The 12,240-nt window shown below is 32.3% G+C and overlaps 2 protein-coding genes across 3 annotated transcripts; one reads left to right on the top strand and one right to left on the bottom strand.

Moving 5' to 3' along the window:
- Positions 1 to 752: 752 nt before the first annotated feature.
- On the bottom strand, positions 753 to 6,292 carry LOC132748694 (multiple epidermal growth factor-like domains protein 10). 2 transcript variants are annotated; one of them, XM_060738307.1, is made up of 4 exons: positions 4,323 to 6,284; positions 4,100 to 4,202; positions 3,724 to 3,815; positions 753 to 1,191 (listed from the first exon to the last, which is right to left on the bottom strand). In XM_060738307.1, the coding sequence occupies exons 1-4, from the start codon at positions 5,518 to 5,520 to the stop codon at positions 884 to 886; spliced, it is 1,701 nt and encodes a 566-aa protein (XP_060594290.1). In that variant the 5' UTR covers positions 5,521 to 6,284; the 3' UTR covers positions 753 to 883. The 2 variants fall into 2 exon arrangements, with proteins under 2 accessions (XP_060594290.1, XP_060594291.1); XM_060738308.1 differs by having other exon boundaries at positions 1,048 to 1,223; positions 4,323 to 6,292.
- Positions 6,293 to 8,167: 1,875 nt separating this feature from the next.
- On the top strand, positions 8,168 to 11,997 carry LOC132748701 (poly(A) polymerase gamma-like). Its single transcript, XM_060738315.1, has 6 exons — positions 8,168 to 8,179; positions 8,439 to 8,623; positions 9,873 to 9,948; positions 10,484 to 10,604; positions 11,524 to 11,614; positions 11,940 to 11,997. The coding sequence occupies exons 1-6, from the start codon at positions 8,168 to 8,170 to the stop codon at positions 11,995 to 11,997; spliced, it is 543 nt and encodes a 180-aa protein (XP_060594298.1).
- Positions 11,998 to 12,240: the final 243 nt, after the last annotated feature.

Below are 12,240 nucleotides of genomic sequence, written 5' to 3'. Positions count from 1 at the left end.
TCAAAAGTCTGTATGGCACAAACTAGTTCTTCTTACAGGTTCATGTTAAACAAGTTATATATAGATACTTTGCCGCGGTCAAGTACTATATAGGTGACAGAAAATTGTAGTATTATAAAGACTGCAATATCACATTCGGCAACGCAATGAAAAATAAAACAACCGATAAACTAATTTCAAGTCGTTTATTTAATAGGAGACATTTTTTAAGGAAAATGTTAATGGGACTTCACTGATGTGTTTTGACATGACGGGCTTAAAATAAGTTTTCGATATTTATGTTACTTTTGATGTCGGTGAAGACCAAAATTTGGGGTGCGAGATTTCAGATTGTTTGCTAATTTTGTTTACCCAGAATAATTATTCTAATTGTGAAAAATGACCTAAAATGTAACGCTTTTAAACCGAGACTAAGAAAGGCACAAAAATTAGGGGTGTCACCGTTAGTAAAAAATGGTAACCTTTTAAACGGTGACTTTAATAACCGTGTTGAACGTTTTACTTATCGTATTGAAAGAATTACTTTATTTAAAAAAAATACTTATTTTGTATTGATAAACAGATTAAACAGAGATTAAAACAAAATGTCATATCTTGACAAAAACAAAAGTAATGTTTAAATCAATCTAAAAAAGGGTTTCTGCAAACTCGGTTACCGGTTATTGAAATTTCTAACCGGTTTTAGGCTTAATACCGATCGAACCTGCTTAATCGGATAAACGTAACACCGCTAACAAAAATACATCTGTCAATTTATTTCTGGGTATATTTTTTAACTATCTGTTGCATATATTTCTGTTTTAGTGCACATAGACTATCAAGCTGATCTATTTAAGGAATGAAAATTTGACGTTTTTGCCTTTTGTACCTCACAGGAATTCCTTCAATTAATAGGGTGTAAGTAGTAAACGCTTTCATTTCTTTCTTCACAAAAATCTGGTTGCAGCTGTATTTGTTCATAGTCAGAATTATCGCTAAGATGTGTTCTGTAAATACCCGTTGTTTCGACAAAACTGTTCGTTCTTTCTCTTTCTAGTTCTTCGCCCTGGCTTATCTGTAAAGCTCTTTGATCACAGACGCTAGCTTTATTTCGAAGATTGATAGATGTTTCACCGCCAGTATAGTGAAACTCGTGAGACTCCGTAAATTCTATATTCCCACCTGGTGTTGTCTCGTCATTTGTATTCAATTCTGTATTGCCAGTAGAAATAAATACTTACATTCTAAATAGTAACATAATTTTACTAGTGGTTCAACAGTATGAAATGATTAACAAGAAATGTTAAACGACACAATATGTCATATGCCCCCCCCCCCTGCTTTCTCGCCCTGACTCATAGTATTGGACATTTTGTTATAAAAACTTGCCATAAATGGGTACATGGAAGTGTAAAGAAAAATAATGACCTACTAGTTATAACCAATCAATATGTGAAAAAAAACCTTGACCTTTGAACTAGTGACGCCATTATGACTTATCAAAATGTGAAATATAAAAACAGTGTGATAAAAAGTTTTCACAGTAAAACAAAAATCATTCTTACATTTAATGCCGCTGTGATCTTTGAAATGACCCAAAAATCATTATCATGGTCATTTACTACAAATGACTATTCAATATTTGAATATGGAGAATTTGTGATAAATAGTCTTCAAGAAAATGAGCGGAAACTATTCTGACATTTAAGGCCCCTTTGACCTTGACCTTTTTACCTAGTGATCCGAATGTCTATAGGGGATATCTTCTATTTATGACCAATCAATATGTAAAATAGGAAGACTTTGTGATAAATTTCTTCCAAGATAATGAGCGGAAACCATAATGACATTTATGGCACCTGTGACCTTGAACTTTAATCTAGTGACCCCAAAATATATAATTGTCATTCTATACATTTGACCAATCAATATGTGAAATATGAAGACATTTTGACCTTTAACAAAGTGATCTGAATATCTATAGGGGACATCTACTAGCTATGATCAATCATTATGTGCAATATGAAGACTTTGTGATTGCGTCCAAGATTATGAGCGGAAACCATTCTGACATTTACGGCACCTGTGACCTTGAATTTTAATCTAGTGACCCCAAAATAAATAAGGGTTATAAATATCCTCTACATATGACTATAATCAATATGTGAAAAATGAAGACATTTTGATAAATAGTTTTCAAGATAGTGAGCAGAAACCATTCTGATATTTAAGACCCCTGTGACCTTGACATTGGCACTAGTGACCCTAAAATCAATAGGAATCATCTTCATTATATGACCAATCAATATGTAAAATATGAAGCGTTTGTCGTGAATAGTTTTCAAGATAATGAGCGGAAACAATTCTGACATTTAAGGCACCTGTGACCTTGACCTTTGAACAAGTGACCCTAAAATTAATAGGGGTGATCTACTTCATATGAATAATCAATATGTAAAATATGAAGACTTTTATGATTTTTTAAAGATAATCAGCAGAGACAATTCTGACATTTAAGGCCCATGTGACGTTAACCTTTAAAATAATGATCCCAAAATCAATAGGGATCATCTACTACATATGGCCAATCAATGGGTGAAATATAAAGACTTGGTTATAAATAGTTTTTAAAAAAATCAGAGGAAACTATTCTGATATTTAGGGCCCCTGTGACCTTAAACCTTAAGCTAGTGACCCCAAAATCAATATTTGTCATCTACTACATATGACCAACCAATATGTGAAATATGTAGATTTTTGATTAAAAGTTTTTAATATAATAAGCGGAAACCATTCTGACATTTAAGGTACCCGTGTCTTTGACCTAGTGACCTTAAAATCATCTACTAGTTATGACATATCAATATTTGAAATATGACGACTTTGTAATAAATAGTTTTCAAGATAATGAGCGGAAACCATTCTGACATTTAAGACCCCTGTGACATTGACCTTTAAGCTAAAATCAATAGGGGTTATCTACTAGCTATGATTTATCCGTGTTTAAAATATGAAAACTTTGTGATAGATAGTTTTTAAGATAATTAGCGGATACCATGTGGTCTACCGACGGATGGACCGGTCGACATTAGCAAAACAATATATACCCCCTCTTTTTCAAAGAAATTAAATAAAAACAGAATTCTGTGTCACTAGGAAACTAGCAACAGCAGATGTATTGCCAAAGACATGCAATAACGATATATCTACTTATAGGGAACGCTAATGCTATATCTATTTAATAAATTGATTTAAAAATCAGTATAGTATTGAGACTTTCCTGAAGTCAACTATGAATAAAATTATATACGTCATTTCCATAACTCTAGTAACAACCACTAGGAATAAACGAGGCGTCATGGCCGATTGGTTAATGAGCCGGTCTGGTAATCTTAAATATCTAGTCCATTGAGCAAGCCGTTGTTACTTTACACCCATTTCTCATAACTGATATGCTCCAGGAACTGATTCCATAGTATGTCTTTAAGCTTATGGCTTTTTACACATTGAAACTTTATGAATTTTGCATAAATTATAACCTTAAGCTGTATCAAAAACACGATAGCTTCCATCACGCATTGCTTTCATTTTATACTATTTATAGCACACACTTATTAAAATTCGTGTACCCTTTGGATAAAACAGTATACATGTACACTTAGTACACAAAATTTATAAACATCTTAAAAATTGTAAACATATCATTATCTATTTATTTCTATGACAGTTATATCGAAATCTTACCATTGGTTTGTAAAATCTCATCATATATTGGTGAAACATTTCCCTGTAAAGAGTTGTTAAGATAGTCATACCATCGGAATCTTGTAATGGCTCTGACAATAAGAATAAATCATAACTTTATCAGTTGCAGTATTTGCTGTATATCTCGTAAGATTAAAGCCATGATGTTCAAATTAATATAATTTGCATGCATATATGGAAATGAAATTCTGGAGAATAGGTGAATGAACTATATTTAATTAACAATGGCGACAGTGTTACGTAAAATTGAATTCTAAATTAGATTGATTAATAAAATGAATAACATTAACTAAAAAATCCCTTATTTCATAGATATGTTATAAATAAACTTTCTTATTAAGAATAGTTAACTTACTTTCTTATTAACAGAATCATTATACAACCCAGTCCTGTGACAAACATCCCAGATATACTCCCGAAAATGCCATATACTATTGGTTTAATGTCATAGTCATCAACTGTAAGAAACAAACAAACACCCTTTTTCTGAAATATTGCAAAAGTCATATTAACTAAAGCATATCCTAACTGAATAACGTTTTCAAAGCGATGAAATATTGTAATGAAGTAATACTTACCTGTTTTATCCTCTCTCTTGTGTCCATCTAGTGAAATGCTGTCGTTAGTAAAAACATGGTCAATTTCACTGCATTTCGGACCATTGAATCCATTTATACAACCGAATTCACATACTCCAGTTGTCTGATCACATGATCTATTGTAGCAAGCAATATTACAACTTGTTTCGCATGTATTGCCAAACCACCCTGGCAAACAACCGTATTTGCATGCCGCTGAACTGTGACAGGAATTGTGCAAACATTTGTCAGAGCATACGCTTTCACATGTTTCGCCAAACCATCCTTGACTACAACCATATGTACAATATCCGTTTAAATTGTCACAATATCTATTTTTACAATTATCATTACAATCCTTTTCACATTTGTTTCCATACCAACCAGTTATACAACCCTCAGAACAGTTTCCGCTTATTTGATCGCAGCTCCTTTTGCAATTATCATTACAATGCTTTTCACATTTGTTACCATACCAACCAGTTATACAACCCTCAACACAGTATCCACTTATTTGATGACATGTCCTATGAAGACACATGCTGCTACACGTTTCATTACATGTCTTATAAAACCAGCCTGGTAAACAACCAGAAATACATTCTCCAGTTATTTTTTCACATTGTTTTGACTTTGTAACTGAAATACAATTTTTGCATGGTTTATCGCAACGTTCACCAAAATATCCATTTTCGCAGTCACTCCTGCAGTTGCCAGTATTTGTGTTACATTTAACGAGTCCTTTTAAATCTCTTTGACAATATCCACATCTTTTTTGACAAAGATTGCCATATCTTCCGGCATCACATTGCAAACACTTTCCAGTTAATTTCAAGCAGTTAAGGCAAGTGTCATTTGTTACACAAAGAACAGGACGATATGTGTTGATCACGCGCAGTACACTACAGTCTTTTAAACAACCTTTATTTAAGACACATTGACCCTCGCAACTTGAAACGCATAGAAAAGAACTAGTATCTACAAAATTTGACGGTGTTGATAAACATGTCAGACATAAATCGTCCGATGAACATTGTCTACAATAAGATGGACAAGGTTGTCTACAAATCACTTTGAATTCATTATCACACTGCAAACATTCTAAATTTAATATTTGGTAAACACACCAGTGAATAAAAAGCACGTGCAATGCAATTTGTTTAGTAAAAATGAAATATCGTATCATTTTCCGGCACATGCGATATATCAAATAAAGTTCTATGAAATATTCGTTATTAAATTCCAAAACACATGTCGGGTTTTAAAATAGTCCTAAAGTGAAAGGCATGTTTAAAATTGAATGAGTTTACAAAACAAAGAAAACGTTTTATCACATCAAACAATTGTCCAAAGGAACGAGTAAATGTGAAGACAAGATACTTAAAACCTTCCCATTTAATGATTATACGTAATACAATATACAGTCTACTTTGCCTTTTCTTCGTGTATAAAATGAACTTAAAATCAGTGGATAAAGAATAATATGTATGACGCAAAATAAATGTATAGTTGAGATATAGTGATTTTGCACTTTGCTCATCAACGAAGTGGTCATCAAAGACATTGTGACAAAATATTTTTATGAATAGACTCCGTCGTCCATATATATACAAATTGTTTAATGATGATGTTATTCATTATAAGGATGCTTTCAAAATGTTATTTTTGATTTAAAATTTATAGAATGGTAACCTCTAAAACAAGGCAGATTGTAATAGCGATCGCTCTTATCTTTACAGGCATTGCAAAACACTAAACAGCTGTTTCTGCAGTTTAAAACAGAATTGTTCAATCTTTTGACAAACATAGTTTTTTGTTTGTTTGATTTTACGCCTTTTCCCCAACAGTATTTCAGTCATATAGGCGGGTAGTTTCCTAACCATCGTTCCTGGAGAGTTACACCAATACTAGACTACCTTCCTCAGTGCTAAACCACCAAAGCATCTCCCGGGGATCGAACCCATGCCAGAGAGGTAACTAGATTAGAAGTCATCGACTCTAACCCCTCGACCACGGAGGCAGTCATTGACAAACATAGTTTTAATAATAGCACGCGCATTATTGATAAAGTGACCTGTTTCCTCTGCCTGAATCATTACAATACGTTCGGTGCAAATTATGCGGTGTAGCTTTCCTTTTATAGTCAACACATGCATGTATCATTTGCAATACGTTACATGACTAAAACAAGGAAATTTGAAATAAAACAGTTCATATGACCACGTACTTATGCACTTACAATAATTGAATCATTTGCTTTACAAGGCTGAAAGTGAAGAAGGAAATGTAAAAATTGACTCAATAATTAAACAATTGTGCGTTCACTGACATGCATACAAATCATTGTAGTAATAATAATTTACTGACTCATCGTGAAGGCGAAGAATGTTTCCTTATAGTAATGAACAAAACTAAAATATTATTTATTACATACGTTTATCACATGACTAGTTTGGCACCAGAGCCTTGTAGCAGGTATTCAAAACTGTCTGAGGACTAGTAATACGATTAATCAAATTAGACTTGTCTCAAAAATACTCTTAACCAGTTTTGAAAAACAGTAATCATGTTATAAACATATTTAAACTTGATTTTCTGGTAATAGTTTGACAAAAGTCATAACAAGCAAACTACTTCATAAAAAGAACCTACCTATATTAAATGTTGTGATACATTTTGTTCAGTTGCCGTGACGCACCATTATTAAGTTTACTTTGCCCATCATTTATGATTATTTCAAGTATAGAATCGGGAAAAAGAATGTAAACGTGTCATAACTGTTTTACAGACTATTTTAACAGGTCTATTGTATTTACTATTGCTACGAAAATAAATTATTATTAGCTCGACTTTTCTATGAAAAGGGGAGCTATCCTACTCGCCCCGGCGTCGGCGTCGGCGTTGGCGTCACACCTTGGTTAAGTTTTTCGTACCACCCCACTTTATTTCAGAAGTATTACAAGTATGGCTTTGAAACTTACCATACTTGTTCACCATCATAACCTCCATCTACAGACAAGAGTACATAACTCTGTCAAGGTTTTTGACAGAATTATGGCCCTTTTTTGACTTAGAAAGTGTATTGAGCTTGGTTAAGTTTTTTGTACCACCTCACTTTATTTCAAAACCATTGGAGGTATTGCTTTGAAACTGACCATACTTGTTTACCATCACGACCTTCATCAACAGACAAGAGGACATAACTCTGTCAAGGTTTTTGACAGAATTATGCCCCTTTTTGACTTAGAAAATACATTGAATATGGGTAAAATCCACTTATTGCCTTAACCCTTTGAGATATTGCTTTGAAACTTTTAATGCTATTTCACATCATTACCCCCATCTGTACGCAAGAGAAGGTAACTCTGTCAAGGATTTGTTTTTAAAAATTAAGGCCTTTTATCGACTTAGAATCTTGGTTAAGTTTTTAGTACCAGTCCACTTTTGACTGAACTGTTTGAGATATTAATTTGAAAGTTGGAATACTTGTTTACAATCATGATTCCCAAACATGTCCAGGATGAAGGTAATTCTGTCAAAGATTTTATTTGAATTATGGCCCTTAACTGTCAATGTTTTGTATTATAGGCAAGCACTAAAAAACTTAAAAAATCTAAAAAAATTCATTCCTATCCACTTGTTCACTTTACCATAAATTATGTCATAATAAAATAATTCGTCACTAAATATCTTAATGCTCATGGCCATTGTTCACTTTAAAAATACAGAGATTCTTGTATTGCCTTTTACTGCAAAAACTTTTTTTATTGGCAAGCAATAAAAAAGTCGAGCGCGCTGTCTTACGGACAGCTCTTGTTTGACTGCTTGTATATAGAGGTAAGACTATGTCAGTAATGGTTTGATAGGCATATTATTTTAGCCACTAGTGTCCAGGAATGAGTTCAAGGTTTTTCTTAGGCAAGTAAAAAGAAATTCAACAAAAGTTTGACGTTTTAGCCCACAAATACAATTATTGAACACTTAATATCCATAACAATATGAAATTATGATAATAAAAAAATAAATGTTAAACTTTCCAAAATTGGTACCAATTTCTTAAAAAAATTCATACTATACAAATTCTTGTTAAATTTTATTTCTGAATATTGTTTACAGAGGAATACTAAGATCACAATTTCAAATCTCAGTTTGATATTTTCAGGACGAGGGATATATTCCAACTCATTGGGGTTCCTTGGTGGTGTATCATGGGCAATGTTGGTGGCACGTGTTTGTCAGTTATATCCAAATGCTGATCCATCTACTCTTGTACAAAAATTCTTTATGGTTTATTCAACATGGTAAGTTAGACAAATTATATGATTAAGGTATGTTAAGTCATTTAGTTCAGGACTATTCCTATCAAATTTCCAAAATTGAAGAAGAAACACACTTTTTAACCAGGGCGGGCGTAAACAATTTCTTCTGTGCGCAACTTCTCCTACATTTCTCAATGGATTTTGACCAAACTTTCACAGAAGCTTTGTCATCAAGTGCTCTGGCGCATATTGTCGGGGTTTTATGATTGGATAATATTTGACCTAATTATGGCCCTTTGTTTTTTTTCCTTATATAGAATTTATTGTGAATAATTTCTTCTGTGCGCAACTCCTCCTACATTCTCAACGTATTTTGACCAAACTTTCACAGAAGCTTTGTCATCAAGTGCCCTGGGGCATATTGTCAGGGTTTTATGATTGGATAATATTTGACCTAATTATGGCCCTTTGTTTTTTTTCCTTATATAGAATTTATAGTGAACAATTTCTTCTGTGCGCAACTTCTACATTTCTCAACATATTTTGACCAAACTTTCACAGAAGCTTTGTTATCAAGTGCCCTTGCGCATATTGTCGGGATTTTGTGATTGGATAATATTTGACCTAATTATGGCCCTTTATTTTTTTTCCTTATACAGAATATATAATGAACAATTTCTTCTATGCTCAACTCCTACATTTCTCAATGGATTTTGTTCTTACTTTCACAGAAGCTTTGTCATCAAGTGCCTTGGCGCATAGTGTCGGGGATTTGTGATTGGATAATTTTTGACCTAATTATGGCCCTTGTTTTTTTCCCTTACAGAAAATATAGTGGACAATTCTTCTGTGTGCGATTCCTCCTACATTATTCATGATTTACATTGCACATAGTTACATTGTTTGTTGCTTGTATTTGTATTTCAACTTCAACATATTTATCTACAATGGTGATAATTGAAAACCTGGTTTCATGGCATTGCCATGTTTCTTGTTCAGATTGTACAATGGTATATAAAGCAATACTAAATTCTATGTATAGAAGCTACTGTCTACTGCTTAGGTAAAAAATGTATGCATTTTTGCTAAGTTTAATTCCAGTTTTATATGAATGCAATCATATTTTGAATAAATTAAGTTCTTGATGCAAAACTGTTAAAACTTGTATGCAATAAAAGGGAAATTTACATTCAAGCCAATGAAGAAGCTCTCAATGTTTGTCACTTCATATTTATGTGATAATAAGCTTAGTATTGATGAAGGAAAGCTTTATACTCTTATATAATTTCAGGCATTGGCCACAGCCAGTTCTGTTAAAGGAGTTTCAGGCTGAGAACAAATTAAATCTAACAGTTTGGGATCCAAGGGTATGTAAAATTTTCTTCCTTATTAAATATTTATCAAGTATATATGTCTTGATTTAAAGATAAAGGGACTGAAATTTGTAGCAAAATTTTTGACAGTTGGTCTGCTGGGAAGTCAACACATTCTCTGTCCATCACTTACATGAACTCAAATTCCTCTATGAATGGTACCCTCTGTCATGTTAAGTAGCTATGAGATAACTATTCTCAGAGCTTGTTTAAAATCTTAGATCCTGCTAAAGTACCAAGTATGTCAGAAATAACTGTGAAATAATTTGATCTTTCTCTAATGAGGAAGTCTCATCTTAAAACTCAACCAAATATTGTGTGATAATTGACCTTTTTGCTGCCATTATAAATGATTTTAGGAGACATTTCTTCTTTAATACGGGGTCTTTATTCTCAGTGCAGATGAACCCTCCTTATGCATAGAATACACACATTTTTTTGCTATTATAATTTTTTCTGGCTAAAGGCATACAAATCACAATCGAAGAGATGAAATAATTTTGTTATTGTTTAATTTGTTTGATTGTAGATAAACCCTTCAGATCGGTTTCATCTGATGCCAATCATTACACCAGCATATCCATGTCAGAACTCCACATTTAATGTCACTAAATCTACCAGACAAATCATGATGGACGAATTCAAAGAAGGTGAGTTAAATCAATCAGTAAAACAGTTTTGTTTTCACCTGTAGCAGTTGTGTAATGAACTAATCTGCTTTTACTTTTTACTTTGGAATAGTTTATTTGTGGGAATGATGAAATTATGAATCCTAAAGTGTAGAAACAGGTAATACTGTCTAGGTGAGCAGTCTGGCTTTATACTGATTTCATCGTCAAGTTGTTAAAGCTGCAAGCATTTTTAAAGCCAATGATTTAGATACAACTTTCTGTGAAAGAAGAGAGATCTGGTGAAGAGATTTGGAGTGTTGTTTGTTACATAGAAACTGAAATGATTGTTAAGACTATATCCTGCTTGCTATAAAATTTTGATCTTTAAGACAAAGATATGGTGTTTTATTCAATAGATTCCAATATTATATACCTGAAATAATGCAAAAAGGATGTTTTCTATCTTACATTTAGAGGAATATTAGTATAACACCTTGAAAAGTTGGTGATAAATGTTAACTTATTGATAGGTTTATTTTAGGGTATTATTATTTATTTAGACAAATTTAGTCATATCAAATTAGCAATAAAGCTTTTGTTCCTCAAAATAATTTATAAAATGCATGACTTGTATAAGGAAATGTTAGATTTGAGACTTGTTTATTTAAATATTTGATAACATGCATGTTAATGGTATTAAGGTATTCTATGACAATATAAGGCTGTTCTTTTTATTGTTTGAGTTCTTTCCCTTTAAATAGTTGATAACATACATTTTAAAGAAATCCAGGAAATTTCAGTCTTTTTTTCTTCAAAGTTGGAGTTCTTTCCCTTGAAACAGTTGTAAAGAAATCCGGGGTTTTTTTTGTTTTCTTTTTTTTCAAAGTTGAAGTTCTTTTCTTGAACGGTTGATAAAATGCTTGTTTAAAGTATTAATGAAAGTTGTTCCTATTTTCAGGGCTGGATATTACCACTGAAATATATAAAGCTGGTGAAGATGGAGATTGGAGTAAATTATTTGAACCATCAAATTTCTTTCAAAAATACAAGTAAGTGATTTTCACCAAAAGTGTGTATTTGTATGTCATTAATTTTGCTTTTTTGATACAGGCATCAAAGTCTTTTCAAAAATACAAATTTTTTGAACCTTCAAATTAACTGTAAGAATTAATAAAGTATATTGCATTCTTTCTACAAATGAATCAAGTAATGGATTTGAAATAGGGTATTAGTGTAATTTTAAAAGTATATGTATATAAAAGTGAAAATAATTGAGTTCTATGTCTAAATGAAATTATATACATTGTATTGAATTGTGTGTTCTTAATGTGTTCATGTAATACTTTATATCTATGTTTTATATATTTTTTTCAGACATTACATAGTATTAACATGCTCTGCAGAAGAGGAAAACAATTACCTTGAATGGTAACATTTAATTTCATTTCTTTTCTTCTTCTTTTTGTCCATTATTAATTTATTTATAGACATTTTTAGCTCGACTATTCGATAAGAAGAAGTAGAGCTATTGCAGTCACCCGAGCGTCAGTGTCGGCGTCTGCTTCGGCGTAACCACTTATGTTAAAGTTTTTGTAATAGTTCAAACATTTTCAAAGTCCATTGACATATGGCTTTGAAACTTTGCACACTTGTTTACCATCATGACCCCAACTTG

Source organism: Ruditapes philippinarum, unplaced genomic scaffold (genome assembly GCF_026571515.1).
Source record: "Ruditapes philippinarum isolate M1 unplaced genomic scaffold, ASM2657151v2 ctg7215_1_1_1_1, whole genome shotgun sequence".
Taxonomy (NCBI): Eukaryota; Metazoa; Mollusca; class Bivalvia; order Venerida; family Veneridae; genus Ruditapes; species Ruditapes philippinarum.
Note: the sequence above shows the minus strand (reverse complement) of the source record. Positions and strands in the feature narration are given on the sequence as shown.

Coding starts and splice junctions, on each gene's coding strand:
- LOC132748694 (XM_060738307.1), bottom strand. CDS start 5,520: ATGTGCCGGAAAATGATACGATATTTCATTTTTACTAAACAAATTGCA. Junction 3,816..4,099: donor ATGATTCTGTTAATAAGAAA/GTAAGTTAACTA, acceptor TCTTATTGTCAG/AGCCATTACAAGATTCCGAT. Junction 1,192..3,723: donor TGAGATTTTACAAACCAATG/GTAAGATTTCGA, acceptor CTGGCAATACAG/AATTGAATACAAATGACGAG.
- LOC132748701 (XM_060738315.1), top strand. Junction 9,949..10,483: donor TAACAGTTTGGGATCCAAGG/GTATGTAAAATT, acceptor GTTTGATTGTAG/ATAAACCCTTCAGATCGGTT. Junction 10,605..11,523: donor GATGGACGAATTCAAAGAAG/GTGAGTTAAATC, acceptor TCCTATTTTCAG/GGCTGGATATTACCACTGAA.